The 22,413-nt window shown below is 42.4% G+C and overlaps 1 protein-coding gene across 1 annotated transcript; it reads right to left on the reverse strand.

Annotated features, from left to right (window-relative positions):
* Window positions 1-1,635: 1,635 nt before the first annotated feature.
* Window positions 1,636-21,245, reverse strand: LOC147180160 (TSC22 domain family protein 1). The gene is made up of 3 exons (XM_086068259.1): window positions 18,687-21,245; window positions 5,681-5,732; window positions 1,636-3,414 (listed from the first exon to the last, which is right to left on the reverse strand). The coding sequence occupies exons 1-3, from the start codon at window positions 20,552-20,554 to the stop codon at window positions 3,142-3,144; spliced, it is 2,193 nt and encodes a 730-aa protein (XP_085924385.1). The 5' UTR covers window positions 20,555-21,245; the 3' UTR covers window positions 1,636-3,141.
* Window positions 21,246-22,413: the final 1,168 nt, after the last annotated feature.

Here is a 22,413-nt window from a genome sequence, read left to right on the forward strand (position 1 = left end):
TGTGAAGGAAGAAGAGGGTCACAGTCTGTCCTATAGGGTCGACCAACGTCAGCACTTGGATTAGGGACTATTTTGGGGGACTGCATGGCTATTTCAGGATAGTACATTTATTATTTTTTTTTAAATGTCACTGAAGTTCTCAACAAATTGGGTCTCAACGCTTTGTAAGAGGTGGGACAATCACATTTATGGAAATCAAAGCCATTCTTGTATTTCTATTGGAATGTTGGCCTTCGTTAGCTAAACACTGCTGTTACTGCATTCTGAACACGGTCGAATGCTGCCGTTTTAAATATTTAAAGGGGGGGAAATACAGCATACAGAGCAGCCTTGCATTTATAGTAAACATTTGACCTTTTTCCTCAGAACGTTTTCTCTGCTCTGCTTGTGTGTTCTGCACATTCTTGTCCCACGATTTAGATTTTGAATGTAGAAAAATAGTCATATAAATAACATTACAATTAAATGTAATTGACAACACGTTTAGAATAATTTAAAATCAAATAATACATTCGTAAATAAATGGGCTCTTGATAACAGCTCAAATCCAAACATGTCGTCATCGTGTGCTGAGGCGCGCCCCCCGCTCAAGAAAAGCGTGTGCCCGTCCACGTGACATATGAACGGGGGCGTGGCCAGAACACGTTTTCCGTACGGGGGCTTGTTCCTATGGAGCCAATCACAAGGACCCGGACTGTGACTACAGTATGTACATATACAATGACCCAGTGCGCATGCGTATTAAGGACCAGTACATGGACTGAGCTGTACCAGAGAAGCCTTGGTGGCAAAGACATTGTCTTTAAATATAAACTAATAAGCTATTTAAATATATATTGCATACAAATCGTCAACCAATCAGAGGGCAGCCGGACATTTTGTTATGATACAGCCTCATTTTAAAATCTCTCTCTCTCTCTCTCTCTCTCTCTCTCTCTCTCTCAAAATTCTACACACAACACATCATAATTAGTTTTTGGGAAATGTTCACTTTTTTATTCTTTCCAAAATATAAAACTAAGTCTCAGCTCTTGAACAAGACATGAATTCCTACATCGACAGTGTCTTTGTGTATTTGTTTCTTTGTGTGGTGCATGCAGTCAGCAATTACACTCAAGTAATACTGATTAATCCATTATACAATTAACATTCCCCTATTTCATGTAATACATATTTCTACACTCACATTTGTTTTAACCACACCAAGTATCTTGTCTCACCCATCCCCATCCACTGAAATCTGGATTTTGGCCTGTTTTGGGAATGCAACGCATTCCGTGCGTAGTGACGTAAAATGGCGGCTGTCTCTCTGGCGAGCGTTGTGAAACGCACATAAGGAAAGCAAGCATCGTCCCTTTAGGAAGGCAACGAGGCTTACCTTGATCGGCGTTTCGCATTGCTCGGCAGAGGGACAGCCGCCATTTTACGTCACTACGCACGGAATGCGTTGCGACGTCAATGCGTCCAGATAACGTTTCTACGACATCTATTAAACTGGAAATGAGTTTTGAAAAGTGAATCTCATAGTTATGTTAGTAACAACCAAATAAATAATATAGAGCTAACTTGTCATGGCAGTCGGGATTCCTTTTAATAATAACACATCTCATCACGTCCAGTAAAGAACAAAAGCTGTTTGTTTTTTTCTTTGTTTTCACTTTTTATTTGAGGTGCAACTGTCTAGTGCAAATTGTAACGTCACATTTGTGATGGGCTGAGGAACATGCACAAAACATTGACATACTTTCTATCAGGCATTTGCCAAGCGTGTGTGTATGTGTGTGTATGTGTGAGTCCTCTGAGTGTCCGGGCAGCAACAAAGACATTTTGGCTGCACAAAAAGACTAAAAATAAAAAGTACCGTAAAACCTCCTCAATGAACTTCAGCAAAACGAGTGACAAACAAAAGAACCCCCGAACACAAACAGTCGGTATCGTTTTGAGCGAGCAAAGTGCTGATGCAGCCCGCGGCAGGATGGAGACGTGTTCAGCGTGGAGCGACTTGATCCTCGTCTCTTCCCATCCTTAGTACTGACATCACAGGTACTTCACAACCTGGTAAACCATAGATATATATATATAGATATATATATATACAAATATATTTACATGAATAAAATAAGTCAAAAGAGATTATATATATATATGTATCTATGGTTAGAAGCCAGGCACTTTGCAAAATTGGAAACGTTTGAATTCTGTACAAACCTACAAACAGTCATATCCTATTCCTCTCCGTTATTTGTTTGCTTTACATCACTAGGACATGAAATGACATCAACAAGAACGTAAATCGTCACACTTGCCCAGTTGACCCTATAAAAACAACAACATTGATTCCCTGCATAAATATTGAACACCTCTGCCAATAAGAATAGGAACAGGTGCGTTGAGGGCGGGGACGGCGACGGGAGATTGAGAAAAAAAACAAAAAACATAAAACGAGCCTCTGAGTGAGAATTGAGGTGCAGGGGTGGCAAATCCAAGTCCAGAAAGTAAAAACCCTGCCACCGTTTGGCTTTAGCCCCAGGTGCTAGCTACCTAGCTAGCTAGTTCCCATGGAGCTTGTTTACCTGTTAGGAAGCTATCTAGCTAGTTAGCATAAATGGCTAAAGCCAAACTGTGGCAGGGTTTTTACGTTCTGCCATTGATGCTAGCTAGCTAGCTCCCTAGCAGGTAAACGAGCTAGCTAGCACAAGGGGCTAAAGCCAAACGGCGGCAGGGTTTTTACTTTCTGGACCTGGATTTGCCACCTCTGGTGAGGTGCTACTAACACACAAAATACACGTCATCTTTTCTCTTAGACCCGCCCTTGACTCGGAGCATCACGACTGGAAATGGCTGCTTCCCATCCCGGGTCTCGGGTCCCGGGTCCTGGGTGCGTGTGGTTCAAAGTCCTCCTTTTAAAGTTCGTCTATCGACATTTGCATGTGGAGAAAACAAAAAGTTGAAGGTCTGCGCCGGGTTGGGGTGGAGGGCCGACCATTGGCACGCGTTTCACACCGACTGCCGCTTGGTGCGTCCCCCTCCGTCTCCATGACAACTGTGATTGTCTAAGCAGGTAAAAGTCAAGGCAGAATAAATTAAATGTGCAACAAAAAACTTGGAAGGGGACCGTCGCAGTCCAGAGATCTTTCGCCTTCACGCGGACGAGCCCGAGTTGTGCGCAGAGGGGAGGGCTTGCGCGGGTCCGACGGTGCCCGGGACCTGAGGCTGCAGGGCGGCGCCGGTGGGGGACCCGCCCGTCTGGACTTGGGCCTGGAACTGGGCCATCTGCTCGGGGCTGGCCAGGGTCTTGAGAAGGTTGTTCTCTTGCTCCAGTTGACTGTTGCGCTCCATCAGCTCCTTGATTTGCTCCTTCAGCACCTCCACCTCCTCGCGCACCGCGTACATCAGGTGACTCTTCACCAGGTCCTGAGGAAGGGGGGGATGGGGGGGACGGGAGGGGGGGGTTCGTTAAAACCACCTCGTCCAGCGTTGTGATTTTTCAAACTTGACTTTGAGTTGATACAAAATTGATGCTCACAATTCACACTGCATTGAAGCAAGAATTTATTACGCCAATCAAACATGAAAATAAAAGCAGACCTAAAAATTAAAACAAATGAAAAGAAACAATGCATCACGATAAGCAGCGACAAAGAAATAAAGGTTGAAAACACAAAACACCAAAGGAAGAAAATTACTCTGGAAATTAATGGCAATTAATTTTGTAACTATACTCGTACTGTCACTATCATTATTCTATTGATTATTAAATCGATTAATCGGATTCATTTTAATTTGGCATTAAAGTGTATTACAAAAGCACACCCCCCCCCCACCCCCGCCCGGTTATTGTAATTTGTGTTTATTCCGCACTCTGTATTCGTATTAAGTGATTTAAAATAAGGCGGGGATGATGTATTATGTTACCAGTTCGGTTATTGTTTTCCAAAATAAAAACAGATGTTAGCAAATGTATTATTTAAATTTAACACAGAAGATAATCAGTCTTCTTTCATTAAGGACTATAAAAATTACTGTTGATATGCTGAAATCAGAATATCAATTAAAAAAAAAAAAAAATGGCTCCAATTATTAAAACAGTTGTCAATTAATTTGATAATCGATTACTGGATTAATTTTGACAGCCCTGAACTATACCAGCTACACACAATTGGAGGCTGGCGGCTACGAGGGAACTTAAATATAAATAATTGGTGAAAAAGCATAACACTGATTGAAACAACCAAATTGATGTAATTTTTTTTTTTTGTAACGGGTTGTTGCTTGGTTGATTTTTTTTCCCTACTTTATGTTGAGAGCTAACATTTGAGGCAACATCAATTCAAATTCAACAATGCAAATGTGATGCTGAGCAAGGGAAGAGGACAAAAAAAAAAAAAGTGTTCACGACGAAGGTACTGGAACGCCCTCGCAAAACAAGTCGCACTTCATTGTCACGGAAACGTCACAATTTGGAATCTTCCCACATATTCGCGGTTCCATTTTGGGGGCGGCACTTATTTATTCACTGGCCCACACCACATTTAAAAACAACATTTTTGATTGGGGCCAAGGAACTATGTTGAAGTGAGGGGAGGAGCTTCCTTTTGTCAGGCCATAGCCATGTCTAATTTTTTTGGGGGGGGGTTCTCATCATGTCAGGATTACAGATGAGAAAATGATCCTTAACTGGATCAATAATGGTTAAATAAACAAAATCTAAAATCTATCAATCTTAACCTTCCCACAGATATAGATAGCAAAAAGTTTCTGTTTTGAAAATAACAAGATGAATTTGTAAGCAGACACGATCAATTTCTGAATATTGCCGTGAACAATCAATTCTTTTGACTGAAAAACGCGAATGCTGACTTGCTCATACCCTCGACCTCGAAAAATGAAGCTAGCTTCCAAAACACTTTCATTTCGTAGAGTTGCTTCACAATATTTAAGTATACTTGCAAGAAATGTATTGTTTTCGTCAGCATTGTGCGAAAATACATTTGGCCGAACTATATTTCCGTTCCCTACTAAGAGCCAGCTTTGGCAAATCTTTTATTTACAAGTTCCCAACATGCCCTCCCCGCAAAAGTGCACGGCTGCACATACAGCGTCATCCAGATGACGACGACGACGACAACGATGGCCAAAAAGGGGGGATTAAATCTTCATAATCTGAGCATCCCATCGTCATTGTGCAGCCACGGAACAAAATGTCCCCGCGCCGAGTGGGAGGAGCCAATGGCCGGCCGAGTTATTTATACTGAAAGGAGGGGAGGCTGCTGCCTGCCTAGCAACATGCTGCTTTAGAGGAGAGGATGGGGAGAGGATGGGGATGGGGATGGGGGTGGAAGGGATTATATCGTGTGAACCTCATCTTGGCCCACATCATCTGTCCAAATCGTGACAGTGCACCGCCACCATCGCATTCCTCAATGGACGCCCATTTCCTTGTTTTGGCGCAAGTTTAACGCACGCAAACCCCTCCTCACTCCCCGTCAAGGTGGCTAGATTCATACAAAAAACCAACTATTTGTAAATAATAATCCACCCCAGTTATTTGAATTGAACTCCACTCGCGAATAGGAGAAACCCAAATATAGCCGGAAGTGCCTCGCTCGGCATTACGTAACGCCGGGAGCAGCACACGAGCGACTTCATGGTGCGTTCGAGGATAACAATGGACTCTTACCATGGCTTGCTCAATCTTGTTGTCAATGGCCACGACACTTGCACCCGAAGAGCTGAAAAACACAGAAAAAGCACATCGTCGGTGGTTTGGACGGCCCGGAAAAAAGGCGCCGGACTGACGCAAGACATTTTGCCGAAAGGAAACAAACAAAAAAAAAAAAGAGAGCGCCGGGAAAGCGGTGACGTTTTGGTCGTTGTGTACCTTTTGTCGAGCCTGACCGACGCGCTCTCCTTGCAGAGTACGGACGACAGAAACGAGATGGAGAAATTGCGCAGTTGGCAAACGCCAAGGTCCATCGCCACCGTGTAACACTGCGAATTCATGCTAGCCCGTCCATCGAGGCGCCAGGCGCAGCTCGGCCCGGCTCAAGAGGACGTCCGGAGGTGCGAGGCGGCACGCGGGACACGGGAGCGCATTCTGCAGCTCCGATATCATCCGAACGCCGACACTGAGCACAAAGGCTGACTGACTGAAGTGGAGGGAGGGGGGAGGGGGGGAGGGGGGGCTGCCTGCCTGCCTGCCTGGATGGCTGCAAAATGCGTGCAGGGGGGAACAGCGCCAGCCTGCAGCCGCCTGATTGGCTGGAAGCGAGGCTCATTTGCATAACAATATCCACGGCAGCCACAGTTTGGGAGGAAAGCAGGAGAGAGATGCCTAATTTGATGCAGTCTATTAAAATATTAAACTCTTAAAAATGCAACTAATGTCATTCAAAATGCAGGCGAAAGGGCGAAAAACTGCCGATTAAGGAAAATGCCGCCACCTGCTGGTCATTTATGCTCAGAATTTAATTTAAAAAAAAAGAAAAGCTAATTAAATTCCCCCCCAAATGTTAGTCTGCAGTTTCCACCATCTCCACGACCCAATAAACACTTTTTTTGTGGGTTACATATTTCAGTGCATTTTGTACTTTCCAAGTACAGTAGAATTTTGAAGCACAATTCAGTTGCATTTCAATTTTAAAGTCAGTACAATGAAAATGTGAGGCCTACTACTTGCTGCATTTAAATGATGGTCATTCCAAAAAAAAAATTGCATTTATATTGTCTTTGCCAGGTTCGAGGACAACTACGATTTGTTGTTTGCAGCGTCACACAAGGTTGAGGGTAAGAAAGTGCTTATTAACACAAATTTTCAGGGGATACAGACCAAAATAGTGGCAAAAAATCATAATTGATGCTGCCACTATATTTCAATAAATGCTTCTATTAACAGTTTTCCCAAGACACGTCAATGTCTTTTCAAACTCATCTTTCATCACGATTAATTTGCTAATAATTGGAATCACAATTAGGACAATCATTTGTTTTTTGGTACAAAACAAGAAAATGTTTAAACATGTAAAAAAAAAATGTCACGACAAATAGATTTCTTGGAAACACTATAATTATGCAAGTTCCTTTTGAACAAGATTTATTAAAAATTAGTCATTTTAACATTTTTAAAAAGGTGCAAATATCTAAATTTAAATAACTCAAAATTAGTATTAATGATCTTTTATTTTTGTTTACGATTATGACGATTTTGTAATTGTGGAGTGTAATAATTGAAATTGTAATTGAATTTCAATTAATTGCACATCCCGATCATTACCCATAAAATAAGCGGCTTACAGGTAATTAAATTATATATTTTTTTAAATGCAATGTAAAGCCTACTCTCCACTCAGACTCTTTGTTTATCTTCTTGGCTCCTCCCCAAAATTAGAGATAGACGATTGTTTTTTCAGGGCTGATATGCCGATGCCGATTATTAGTAGCCAAGAAGGCCGATTACCGATATTTGGAGCTGATAGTCATTTTCAGTAAAACGGGGGTAAAAAATATTGCCGTCAAATTTTTTTTAATACAAATGCCAATTTTGACTTTGTGGTAATGTCTTGAAGCATTTTTTTTCATAATGTAAACGTTTTTTTATTTTTATTTTTTTATCTTAGACAATAGAAGTCCTTTTAAATTTCTAACAAAACGTTCAGGGAGCTCCCAAGGTTATCAATACGTCTTAAAAAGTTCAACGGAAACCTAAACGTTACCATAGCGTTACCATTTTCTACAGTAAATCTTTCTTTACGAAATGAAAAATACCTGAAATCTTAAACGTTGACTCTTTTTTTTTTCTTCACATTCAAACAAAAGGTTCATAAGCTTCCCAGGGTCAGCAGCATCTCTTATAAAGCTAACTGAAAATTTAAATAAATAGTTTCCTGAGATTAAAATTGTTTTTAGATTGATCTTTTCTTAACTGTCAGATTTAAAAAAAAAAAAAGGCAGATACCGACATTCGTCAAAACGTTTGACTTTAACATACAGTACTTCCTTGTCACCAATTACTACTTTTAGGTGCCATCTTTAGGGCATTATACAGAAAGAACTAAAATAATAATAATAATCAGGGAATAAGATAGTTTTTTGTGCAAATAATTGGTGATCATTTCCACATGGAAAAAAAAACATTAATATGGTGAACTTGTAAATGGCAAACCATGATATAAGTGTGGTGGTGTGGTGTGGTGGTGGTGGTGGGGGGGGGGGTCCCTATACATTGCATGTTAATGGCCAACATGCTTTGTTGGGCCAACTGAAGCCTACTCGTGGGCAGAGCAACAGGGATGCTAACGTGAGCTGGAACATGACGTTCAACTGTGCCAAGATGGCGTCCTACGCTTGCACACGCCAAAAAAAAAGAAAAAGAAAAAAAGAAGAGAACATCCCACTGGTCTGCATTTTGCTCAGGTCTTGTTTTGACACTTTGCGGCAAGCAGGGCACCCGAGCGACATGATTCCGGTTGAGCACACAACAAAAGGACTCCATCGTTACCTCTTCAGATGCTTCTCCAGCTCCCGGAAAAGAAACTTGACGGCCATGGCGTCGCCGCACTGCGCTCCTCCGGCCCCGGCCAGCCCCTTCGCTCTCATTGACGCTCCGAGTCAACAACAAACACTACGTCCATGCGGTGGGCCGCCACCCGCCACCCAAAACAAGCACCACCACCACCACTCCTCCGTCCTCCACACCCGACCGACCCTTGACCCCGTCAGCGCTTCGCATCGGGGGAGTCTTGAGTAACCAGGCGGTCCCGGGACGGAGCCGAGGAGGACGGGGAAGGGAGCGGCGCGGCAGGAGAGACGCTGCGGTGCCCCCAACGACGCCCGTCCGTGAATCCAAGACCGCTAGCGCGGCGAGAAGCTCCAAGAGGCTGGCCCGTGACGTCACTCCGGTCGGGCTCACATCGCCTCCCCTTCTGCTGTTATGTAAACTGTCAGGAGCGATTAGAGCAATCCATCCAATGGGATGAGCCCTCGCTGACCACATACCCAGTTAGCACGCGCATCATCGCCTACAAGCCACGCCCAACTTGTTTCCTACAACACTGCTTCTCAACCTGTGAATTATTTTTCCTAACCAGCGCAAAGCATTTCGTCATCATATAATGATAATACATTTAATTATAAATAAAGATTTGGCCACATAGAAATTGTTATCGACATAAAGTGTCATCATCTTTTGGGCTCATAGTAAAGCTCTGTTCTCAAAAACAAAGAACAACATTTTAAATAACGTCTTCAAGTGATTGACAGGTGATTCGAAGTGGCATCTGACAACTTCCACACTGAAATCGAATCGTCTGCTGGATATAAAATTCATTTTATGAGCTTATATTTTGAAATATATTCTAACTCATTCACTGCCATTGACGGCTATAGACGTCAAAAAATCATTTGAACTATTTATATTAGTTTTGTTAACAAGAGTATGAAAACCTAGAAAAAAAATATTGTACATTTCGAACAGATATAACATTTGTGATTAATCGTGAGTTAACTAGTGAAGTCATGCGATTAATTACGATTACTAATATTAATTGCCCGACGACCCTAATTTTTAATATATTTTCTTTTTTTTAAAGAATAAAAGATTATTTAAAAAAAATAGAGGCGTCAGGTGATTAAATTTTTTAAAATTGTAATTAATCACATGACTTCACTAGTTAACTCACGATTAATCACACATTTGATATCTGTTCTAAATGTACAATAAAAATTAAAATTCTAGGTTCTCTTACTCTTGTTAACAAAAGTAGAAAAAAATGTTAAACTAATAGAAATAGTTCAAATGAATTTATGGCAGTGAATGAGTTCAAATGTCACGTACCCCCATTTAAGAACCTACAACAACAACAACAACAACCGGACAGCCCAACCCCTCTTGGCGGTCTTCGGCGCAAAAGCGCATCCAAGACGGACTTCCCGGATCCTCGGCCCGAAACATTTGATCATGGAAGGACTATGCCCACACTTAAGGGAATATTGAAGTCGCAGCAGGCGCGCCACTGGCGGCGCTGTCACTCTGCATCAGTGCACGCACGCACGGCATGAGGCTCCGCTGGCCTCACGTGCGCCTCCATGCGAGTTGGCGCTCGCAACACGGGCTGAACGACAGTCGCCGTTCTGAGCCAACAAAGAAGGAAAAAAAAAAAAAAAGACTTCAAGCAACAAATACAACGGGACAAAGAGAAGAGGTGAGTGACGGCTGCTAGGGCTGTGCAATTAATCCAAATTCAATGATGACATTACACAATTACAAAATCGGCAGCATTGGGGGGAAAAATAAGATTATTAATACTCATTTGGAATTGTTTACATTTATAAAAAAAAATATATATATATATAGTTTTAATCGTAATTAATCGCATGACTTCAATAGTTAACTCACGATTAATCGCAAATTTCCAAATCTGTTCTAAATGTATTTTTTCCCCTAAGTTTTCATACTCTTAACAAAAAAGTGGGAAAATGTTAAACTAATATAAATATGGCTGCATCTTTTAGTCATTGATACAGTCCTTTCATAATAATGTCTCAAATTGAGTTAAAATTAAAAAGATGTACTGTGTTGAGAAAAAAAAAAAAAAAAAAGAGTGTTGAGGTCATTTTTCTGCCACTAGATGGCATCACTGACAGCTCAATGCGTGTTCTTTTCATATTAAGAGCTATGTAATATTTAACATGAAGGAACCTGTGAAATTCTGCACATTTTTCAAATTGTAAATTACAACTTGACCCCACTCTCCACAAATATATTATGCATTATTATGACATTTAGTACTGCTAAATTTGGACATGGACATGTCATTAATCGCGCCTTAAAACATTTAGTGGTTTTAAAGGGACTTTCAATTAATTGAAAATTAACGCACCAATTTTGACACCCGTTTATTTTCTTTATAATTAAGCAACCCTAGTTGACGGCGACGCTGCTTACTACGAAATGTGACATCAAAGCGAGCATAATTCAGTTCAACGTGAAATTACAATGAACCCAAATTCACCTATTCATTTTTTCTGTTTTGCTATTTACAGCTGGACTTGGTCCCGAAACACTGCAATATGGAGGAGCAAAACATAAAAAATTATAAAAATTAAATACAAAAAATTTATATAAATGGAAATAAAAACATATATATATATATATAAATATATATATATATATATATATATATATATAAATATATATATATATATATATATATATATATAAATATATATATATATATATATATATAAATATATATATAAATATATATATATAAATATATATAAATATATATATAAATATATATATATATATATATATATAAATATATATAAATATATATATAAATATATATATATATATATATATATAAATATATATATATATATAAATATATATATATATATATATATAAATATATATATATATATATATATAAATGTGGAAATAAATACACCAATAAATATATAAATATAATTAAATATCAATCAATAAATAAAAACGCTCCGCTCTCACATTGATTTATTTCATGCTGCAGATGCTCTGTCAGGACGAAATGTTATTCAAATGAGGGGGCGGTCCTAAACGTGTCTTGGGTTGGGCTCCGCTCTGCCTTTCAATGGTCGAGTGAGCGAACAAGGAAGTCTCGCTGGCTTGCAGAGAAATACATTTTTAGATCCGTTTTTATTTTCACTTTTATTCATTTATTTATGCATTCATTCATTCATTAATTTTTTTTATTTTTATTTTTTTTATGTTGGCAGTTTTGGTCCTCCATACTGCAAAAGGTTGGGGTTTACTGTAAAGTTTTTTTTTTTTTTTAATGAGGGCGAGGACACAGTTGTGAGAACAAAAGGCTGTAAACCGGTTGGAGGGAGATCTTGCCGATGTGGCGATAGGTCTACTTTCAGCCAATCGCTGAAGGCGCCGAGGCTTCCGCTCAACCAATGCCGTGAGACCTTGACGCTGCGACTTCATAGGAAGCCCAGATGGGATGCTTTCATTCCGGGCCCATCCGTCCAAACGCTCCATAGAGGCGTTGACCCAAATATGGCTCAAGCTCAGGGTAAAACACTGGACAACAAGAATGGCGAGCACGCTGGCGGGCATTTATTCCAATCATAACACATCGTTACATAATACTGCATCTTCCAACTTTGATTGGCTTGTTTCCCTGCCGACGACATCACATGTCAAGTCGTAGGAGACGTGGTGATGATGTTTCGTGACTAGCCACAACGTAAAAACCACTTGGACAATATAGTGTGATATCCAATACATTTAAAATTGCGCCTTTGCAAACGTCATCATTCTCCGTATTACCTAAGGTCTTAATTTAACACCGTTTATTATTGTACATGTCGTTAGCAGTGTAGTATAACTGTACTGTGTAATATTGAGAGCTGTGTATTTTATTTACGTTACATTCACTGCCAGACATTTTCACTGAAGCAACCCCCTTCGCTCCTGGCTCTTTTACTGGATTTTTGACTGATTTTGCAAGGCCCACAGAATATTATTGTCTATTGCTATAAAAACATGGAAGCTACCAAAAGAAAGATTAGTCTCTTCTTTCATCAGAAAAAAAAGTATACTTCTATCCGTTTCCGTTTTGCAGCAATTAGCATTAGAATATAGCTAAGTTTCATCATTAATATTGTCAAACCTGTTGAAAACACTGGCAAAAAGAGCTTGTTGCAAGTTAATCTCTTATACTTTGCTGCCACCTACTGGCCGTTTTTGTAATAACTACTATTGCTTCAAGCATTCTCTTCAGTTCAGCGGCTGGATCAAAGCCTTCTGTATGCTCGAGCGTAAAATAAAAGGAAAAAATATATAAATACATATTTGGGTGCATTGTAATATTAAAAATAGAACATATTTATACGTTTTTGGGAACAAATGAGTTAATTAGCTGAAAGAGTCTAAAATATGAGTAAAAGCGTGCGTGACTCATTACAGTTCTGTACCACTGCAAAATGCAACCACAGTCATAATAATTTTGTCAACTTATTAAATTATTATCAAAAAAACGATAGATATAAGAGATCAACCAGGGCTATGTTGCAACAAGCTCTTTTTGCCATTGTTTTCACCAGGAATGTGAATATCAACGAAGCGTAGCAATATTCTGATGTGAATTGCTGCAAAACAGAAACAAGAGACTCTCATCTTTCTTTTGGTAGGTTCCATGTTTTTATAGCAATAGAAAACAATATTCTGTGGGCCTTGCAAAATCACTGCAAATCCAGTAAAACAGCTGGGAGCGAAGGGGGTTGCTTCAGTGAAAATGTCTGTGAGTGAATGAGTTAATTAGCACAGACGCACACAAAAGCAAAAAAAAAAAAAAAAAAACCCACAACTATGATAATATTAAAATGTCATTGCAAGCAACAATCGAGAACACGTTGAAGTCCAGAGACGTCGAAAGAGGAAACTTCAGTTTGCAATCGAGGATCAAGTCCACACACGCCTTGCCAAGACTCAGACTCAACAGAGATAAGCAAAACTCCAACCTCTCCGGTGGGAGTCTGTGGGGTGTAAGCCAATCGCCGTCAGGCCGGCACGGCACGCGATGCCTTACATAACCGGCCCGTTGCCGCATGCGCCACCGGAGGAGACACGGAGATCCAGTACAACTTTTTTGGGCTCCTTTCGTGAGCTTTCAACAAGCGCCGACATTGGATTTGCATAGAGAGCAGCAAACGAGCGTCGCTGAATGTCGTGCCAACAATTTGTGATCAATCAATTGTGCAGCATTTTTGTGAGCAAAACTCCATTTGGAACCACATCGAAGAATTGAGACGGTTGCAAATGACGGATGAGGAGATTCGGGACACATTTGCGCGGTGACGGCGGCCGCGTAGAAACGGCGCAAGCTAAACGAGGCTCTTGAAAACGTTATCCAGTCGCAACAAGCGGAGACGTTTGGCTGATGCGTGCGACGCGGGGAGAGCCCAGCAAGGGTCTTCAATGTGGGATCCACAAAATGATTATTTTATCTCACGCTAATAAGATCACACACACAACACACACTTCTTTGGAGACTGTCGGGGGGGGGGGGGGGGGGGGGGACATTTATACACGCCACAATTACAAAATCACCATATTTGTAAAAATACGACTATTAATTAATTTTAGTTTCGAGTTTTTTTGTTTCATCCCAAAAGAAACTTGCATAATTATAGTGTTTCAAAGAATTGTATTTGGCTTATTATTTTTTTACATTTAAATTTAGGGGTGTTAAAATTAATTGCATTAAATTCAAGTTCATTTAAAGTTCCTTTAACGCCACTAATTTATTTGAATGCGCCATTAATGACCGCCCCTTACTTGAAAGCTTGTGCCTGTGAAAGGAATTCCAGTTTCAAACGCAGAATTTAATTCAATTTAAAAACTTTGTAGAAATAAATGTAATAATAACGCATATATTTGTGGAGACCGGGGTCAAGTTGTATTTCACAATTTGGAAAATGTGCAGAATTTCGCAATATCTCTTAATATGAAAAGCTTTTTTATTTTAACTCACTTTTATGAATTACTATGAAATTACTGTATCAATGACTAAAAGATGCAGCTATATTTGTATTAGTCAAAAAAAAAATCACTTTTATGTTAACAAGAGTCTGAAAACTTGGGGGAAAAAATGAATATGCATTTTATCCTACATTTAGAAGAGATGTAAAATGTGTGATTAATTGTGAGTTAACAATTGAAGTCATGTGATTAATTACGATTAAAAAAAATGGAATCGTCTGACACCCCTAGTTTAAACATTTGTACCAAAAATAAATCGTGATTTTGATTATTACCAAAATAATTGTAATGTTGAATAATGAGCGTTTTCCCCTGCAAAGTTGAACAACATCTACAAGCGCGGGAAGAAGCTGAGCATTCCGTGTACCGCAGACATGAAGGAGCAGACAGACATGCAGAAACGAGGAGGAGCAACGCCAACGCCAACGCCAACGTCGTCGCGTTGGCGCGGGAGGCTTCAGTTTAGCCGAACCGAGCCTTCTGCAGGGATGGCAAGGAGGCCCAATCCACGACCGGCAGGATTTTCTTGCCGGACTTCATTTACCGAAAGCCACATTTAAGGAGCCTTTTCTCTCTGAGCACAAGCAGGATTTTCAAACCAACCAGCGCTAATCTGACAGGAAACTGGCAAGACTTTCACAATTCTCATTTCATCGCGTGCACATGTAGGTCAGTGACTCTCAGACACGTTAAGATTATTGTATAAAAGCGCTTGGAGTTCACACGAGAATGATTGAATGGCGGGCACTGCCCCCCTGTGGTCAACCCTGGTAATAACATGGTTGTGTAGGGAATCCCTTCCCATCCTCTAGTGTTGCCTCTAATAGCAAGTTCGCCATTTTGTCATGTTGGCCCGTATGCAGTGCCATCCACGTATCCCACAATGCCGCTTGACAAGAAATGAACATCTGATGATCATAAGAGAAGCAATCAATCCCATGATGCACTGCGCCAAAACAGAACAATTTTCCTTTGTTTTCTTCTGAGGGAAGGGGAAGTCCATCCAAAACATTTATTTTTTATTTTTTTTTACAATAATATGTTCTGTATATTCTGGTTAATATTTCGTTAGCGGAATGAGTTGAGCAGCAAAATCCTGCCGTTTTTATCCATCTCAGGGGTCGGCCATTTTGGCCACATGCTGTCGACTGAAGGTGACGTCAACGTTGCGCAGGTCTCCAGGAACAACCAATCAGAAAGCAGGCGACTTCTGATTGGTTGTTGACTGAGCCCTGAGCAACTATGATGTCATCTTCAGTTGACAGCAAGTGGCAAAATGGCCGCCCCCTCGGCTGGCTCAAAACGGCAGGATTTTTGCTACATTACTCATATTCCACAAATGTAACATTTGTCAGAATGTCATGTGTAGACCCGCGAGGTCAAATGTAACATATTATTGCAACAACGTCATTAACGGCACCCGAGTCACGTTCCAAAAACGGTTTTCATATGATTGAAGAGTGTATCAAAAGCCCGATACGATCAATAGAGCGAACCAAATGAGTGAACGCTTCCTAATGCAACCTCAGAATCAGAATTGTGTTAGTTTGGTTAGCAGTCTTTTAGGAAGCCTCGTTTATTGTAAACGTTGAGTTTGGCTGGCTGAAGCCAACACAACAGCTTGTGCGATGACTCATCAACGACTGTCCCGCCCAACTGATTGGGTTGAATGCAACACATCAAGAACATGTAAAAAAAATAATAATAAAAATTGATAATGTCGTGACAGAAAAGCAACTCATGCGGAGTGGAGCTTGAGGTGTTTTATGGCAAACGGAACTTTTATGGCTGATAAAAAAAACGCAGCAGGCAGACTTTGATACTTGTCTCGTGCTTACCCATATATGGAGAGGAGGGGGGGGGGCAGTAATGTTTCGGTGACAAAGCACAAGACACCCGAGACTTGAAGAAAACATTTCATGTCAGGCAGTAGAAAAAGGGCAAAGCAAAGGAAAGGACCACCCAAGTGTTTGGACAAAAAGGCTGACACCAAAGATGGTCTGCTGCAGCCCACCCAAAAAAAAAAAAAAAAAGAACAAAAAAAAACAGAAAGAGTAGTCACGCCGAAAGTTAAACGCTGCAGGCACCGGCCGCCTGGTTTGTTTGCACCCGAACACGCGTCTCACAGCGAGACGAAATGAGCCGCGAGCAGCAACGAACGCACAATACGTGAACTCCGGATGCTCGTCGTGGAGAGGAAAAGCAAACTCGGGGAAGAAGGAGGACAGTCAAGGAGGATGACTGAGGGCGGGAAACAGGAAGTCGGCAGGACAACCGTCAACGTCGTCACTTTGCGATTTGCTAAAGATGCGAGTCATGTGACCATGAGGGATCGGGACACGTTGCGCACTTTGCCTTTGTACGAACCATCGGCACAAAAGTCTCAAAGCATCAATAAAGCAGCGGGCGGCACTTGGAACAAAACCCAAAGCCACGACAGCCATTTAGGCTCGCGACTATTACAACTCCATATTTAAAATGGCAACCGTATATATTTGGGGGAATAACACTGGTAAACGCGCTTCTTTTAGATTGTTGTGTTACGTTGCACCGTTTCTCGTTTGCACACTTGATGGCGGTTGAAGCGCAGAAATTCAAAACCACAAGCCACAAACGATCTTTCAAGTGGAAGTCAACCTTAAACATTGCTTGACAATATGTGACATTCTAATTAATATGACATTTTTTGCAATATGAGTTATGAAGCAAAATCCAGCCTTTTTGATCCATCTCAGGGGGGGGGCGGCCATTTTGCCACTTGCTGTTAACTGAAGATGACGTCACCGTTGCTCAGGTCTCAGGTAACAAGCTGCGATTGGTCGTTGATGTCATCTTCAGTTGACAGCAAGTGACAAAATGGCCGCCCCCCTGAGATGGATCAAAATGGCTGGATTTTTGCTTCATAACTCATATTGCAAAAAATGTCATATTAACCAGAATGGTGGGGCCATAGAGAACATATTATTGTCAAAAAAATTTTTTTAGGTTGACTTCCCCTTCAAGCATGCAGCATGAAATGATGTACTTTCACTTAATTGACAATTCCAAACATCCGCAATGCATCGCAATGTAACGCTTCCTTTCCACACTGAAAGCAAACAATGTTTTGTATTGCTTTTGCCTGTGACTAGCAGAAAAAACAGGCAGATTGTTATGGTCGTCAAACGACATTTCATCGCATTTTGAAATCAAAATAATCCTCACAAATAAATCAAATGACAACGATTCCAAAGTGGGCCGAGAGGATCATTTAACCGAATAAGACTGCCGCCATTTTGACTTGTGACGTAAGCTTGGGATTGTCTACTGGTCTCAGAATCTAAATAAGAATCTTTACTCGGGATAGACCGATTATTGGCTGGGCCGATTATCAGTGGCGATATTTGTCAAAATGCCAAATGTGGGCATTGAAGGCCGATAAAGCTGCCATCTCACTGAGCAGCCAATGCTTGCGAACGTAGCGGATTTCGTTAGGACGTGTCCGTTTTTACTTGTCGCAAAAACATTTGGAAGGTATTCAGACTGTCTGCGAAGATCTTTTCTCTCCTTTTACGAACCCTGACAAAAAACAAACAAAAATTGCAACATTTGCATGCACTTGTGGCTCAGGGACACATAGGGAACTTTTCATTTATGGATATATTAAAATTTCCCACTTAATAATTTTCTTTAATGATGCTGACAGTGGGAAGTTGGAACGTCCTACACTTTGTATTTATTTGTGTATTTTTTTTTTTAATTTAAATTAAGAAATTATGTTGAAATTTTACAAAACTTTAGGGAACTATTTACTTGCTTAGTTTTTAATTTAGCTCAACACGTGCCGATGGTCCTGGAAGCTCCCTGAAATTTATGTTCTAATTTTTGTTTGAAATTAAAAGAAAAAGTGTTTTTTTTTTTACATTTTGACGCTTATATTGTCTCTTTTACGGCAAAGGAATATCGGCTTGAAATATCTCTTATCGACCTCCTTGACTACTAATAATCGGTATTGGCCTCGAAAAAAACCCACATCGGTCCATCACTAATCTTGAGAATGCAAAACGTGAAAAGCTGATTTGCCGCCGTCTCAATCAGAACGCCGATGACGTCATGCCGACGAAAGATCGAATGGATCGAGGCGAGACCGAGTTTGAACGAGCCGATGCGGTCTCACCTGTCGTCCTCTCCTTCAGCATGTTGACTCCTCAAGCCCGCGGCAGCCGCGACGAGGGCGCTGGCTTCCACGGACATCCCCATGTGAGCCAGGCTTCTGGCAGCGGCGCCGGCGTCGGCAGCCATCACGCCGCCTCCGGCGGCGGCACCCAGCCTGGGCAGTGCCAGCAGGCCTTGGTGCTGAAACAGAAGCTTTTGCGCATCTTCCAGGTGAGACGCTTTCAGGGGGCCCCCACCTGCCAGAGCGGGCGGATAGAGCGCTGTGCCCGGGGTGAGAAGGGGTTGAAGGTCAGCTTGAAGTGCAGTCAAAGGCATGTAAGGGGCCGGCGGACCCGTAGCGGCAGACGGAGCCGCGCGACCTTGATGGGGTGACTGATGAGCCAAGCCGCCGAGCGGCTTTGCCGTCACCGCCGAACCCGGTGATACGCACGCGCCCAGGTGCGCCGGTGGGGGCGGGACCTGGGTTTGGAACGGAGCGGTGGGTTGGATGAAGTCTGGCTGCAGACCACCGAGCTGAGGTGCCACATAACCTGCCGTGGCTGGCTGCTGCTGCTGGTCCGCGGCGTAAGGCGCCTGCTGAGACACGACGGCGGCGGCGGCGGCGGCGGCGGCGGCGGCGGCGGCGGGTTGGTTTACACCAGGACCGCCGAGCATCTTCGTGTGAGCCGCGCCAACTACTTCCTGGGGTGACACGTAGGCGAGGGTGTTGGTTTGGGCCGGCGCTTGTGGCGGGCTCTGCATCGCGTGAGGACCGGCGTAGTCCTGGCTCGGCAGCTGGTAAGGCTGCAGTGTGTGAGGTGGCTGGACTGCCGGAAGAATTGGACTTACGCCCGCGTTGCTGGGTTCGCCGTCCGCAGAAGGCTCGGCAGCTTTCGGCGCGTCCGAGGCGGCCGCGGGCGGAATCTCCTTCTCGTAATATTCCGTGCACGTCCACCTTCCTTTGCGGAAGGGCTCGGAGTTGGTGTCCAGTTTGACCACTCTGAAACGAGAGCCGGTAGTTTGAGTGCTGGAGGTGGCCGCCGCCGCCGACTGGCCTGGAGCGACAGCAACGGGCGCGGTGTTGTCCGGCGGGCCAGACGGGGGAAGTGGAGAAACATTTCCGGCGCCGTGCAGATGTGCGTCACCTGCCGTCCGACCAACAACAGCGCCTGGTGCTTGTGTCCCCCCTGTGGGTTTGGCGCTCTCCGCCGCTGGTGGCCTCTGGGATTGGTTCGCCGCCGTTTGGGAAAGCGGCTGACCGGAGGTGGCCGACGATGCTTGCGGAAGGGCTGACGAAGATGTTTCGCCGCCTCCCATGTTGTCAGAGTGCTGCTGCGGATAATAATGATGGTGTACTGTCGTCCCATTTACCATCGCGGTATGCTTCTGGGCTCCCTGGTTGGAATGCGGATACGGAGGCTCGTTTGGCGACACGAGGCCCGGCGTGTCGACACCGTGGAGGCTGTTTAACGTCTCGTCCGATGAACTTCTCTCCGGCACGCCCGTGTCGGTGGCTCGGGACACCGACGCGTCCAGCATATCGGAAGAGGAGAGGTCCTCGGTGTGGGACTCATCCAGGTCGTCGTAGCTCTCGGTGTCATCCGCCAAACTGTTACTGCCACTTATCTGAGCGGAGGTGACACTGGTTATCTGGAAGCCGCTCTTCTTCTTCACCTGAGCTCCGGGCATTTGGGATGCAGGCTGCTGATGGGGTCCCGGAGAGGATGCTCCAGCAGGGGCCGGACTGTCTTCAAGCACATTCACTCCGGAACCGGTGGAGGAAGCAGGTGCCCCGCCGCCGCCGCCGCCGCCGCTGCCCCTGCGGTAATGGAACGCACTTTTCCTGCTGCCAGCAGCGGGTGGGTCTCCACAAAAGTCCTGATGGTGCATCCCTGCCGCCAGGAGGGTTGAAGATTCGGGGATCCTTGCAAATCGGCCGGTGGGCTTTTTGACTCCTAACTGCTAACTAACGCACAGCTACCATGCTAGCTCGATTGTGATGCTCAAGCATCGGTGTTAGTCGAATGACTTGTCCTTAAGAGTCGGAATGTGCTTACTCAGATGCTACTACACACAATAACCCTCCTCACAAAACATAGACTCGAATAATTGATGTAACTGATTTGAGCTAGCCAGTAGTTAGCCTTAAAGCCCTGTTAAGTCAACAGCAACGATTACCTTCACAAAACACACAGTTATCGTAGCTTAATGCATGTGTTTTATATCACACGTACGGAGCCAAAAGCAAGCACACGAAGATTTAGCCGTAAATAGTTCGGCTGCAGTCAGGTGGTCTACGAAGCCTCCGAGCTGTCCAACCTATGTCGCATGAAATCGGTCGCCGAGTCCATTCCTCCTCTCGCCGACTCCCCCCCCCCCCCCTCCGAAAGAAACTTGCCGATGTTTACACTCCGCCGGCAATCAACAGACAATGATGTCTAAATGACGCCCGTGTTTTGGTGGCCAAAAAGCGGACTTATGCACAACTCGTATGCCCTAGCGAGTCCTTGTTTGCTGTATCATTGCCGGTGAGCAGCGCTAGCTAAGCTAAGCTAACGGGCTGTCAGGTTCAGAGTGGACGGGGAAGCCAAACACTGCGTATGCGCATGCGCAAATCCATTCATTAAAAACAACGCCAAATGTAAACTGCGCAAGCGACTGGTTCTAAAAGAACATAATTGAGGGTGCATTATTCCAACATTATGATTTAAGGACGTACAGACGTGACATTAATATCGGAGGATTTAAATTGTTGTTTAAAAAAAAAGAAGAAGCTTTTATTGACACCAATTCGACACAAAAATTACATTCAAGAACAAATCTTGCACCTGACAAAATCTCTGTTAACTTTAAAGATAAGTACAATAAAAATAATAATGAAATAAAACGGACATTTGACATGAAAACAGGTCAACCATCTTTGGATATTACGCAACTGAAGCATCATAGAAAAAAACATCGAAGAGATTCGACAATTTACTGCAAATTTTCTTCGTATTGATTACTTTGACGTTTTTTGAAAATGGATTTCAATTCCAAAAGGAAAACCACAAATCTGGGAAATACTTGTTTGTGAATAAAACATTTTTAGCATAAAGAATAAAAAAATTAAACAAGTAAAATTGTTGTCTTCTGAGTTAATATAGTAGCAAACTACATCTTTAAAAAGATTCAAATTGTGGCCACAAGGTAATGAATGTTCATGACATTCAAAATGACAATCATTAACAACAAATTGGCTGAAAGTAGTAGGGTTGTGGTTAGTCCTTTCTTCTTAGTTTTATAGTTTTTGGCAAGATGCAAGACAATGGTGCTACTATTATTAATTGCTGTGTCAGAGATTTAAAAGGGAAAACATCATCTATAGATTACGTTCAGTAAAAGTAATGACAAGAAACTTAGTAGGTTCGCCAAAAATTGTAACCAAACAAGAGTACCAAGAGTTACTTTAGAACTATATGACTTCAGTAAAAGTCTTCCAAATAATTATTTTCGGTAGGGAAAAAAACAAAAACCCAAGTACTGAGAAACATCTTATTATTATTACAAATATTATATGGATGTCAAACAATATCCCTTTGAAATAATTATATATATCTTTTTTTAAATACAATAAAACTTTTCTTTCTTTCTTTACAGACACGAAATCGCACAATTAGGCTCACCAGACAAAGATAATGAATTATACAAAAAATATTGTAAATAGATGATATTGAACTTTGACAGGTGGGTTCACCCACATTTATCAG

Source organism: Leptonotus elevatus, chromosome 2 (genome assembly GCF_054856555.1).
Source record: "Leptonotus elevatus isolate MCC_2025b chromosome 2, RoL_Lele_1.0, whole genome shotgun sequence".
In the NCBI taxonomy this organism is placed as follows: Eukaryota; Metazoa; Chordata; class Actinopteri; order Syngnathiformes; family Syngnathidae; genus Leptonotus; species Leptonotus elevatus.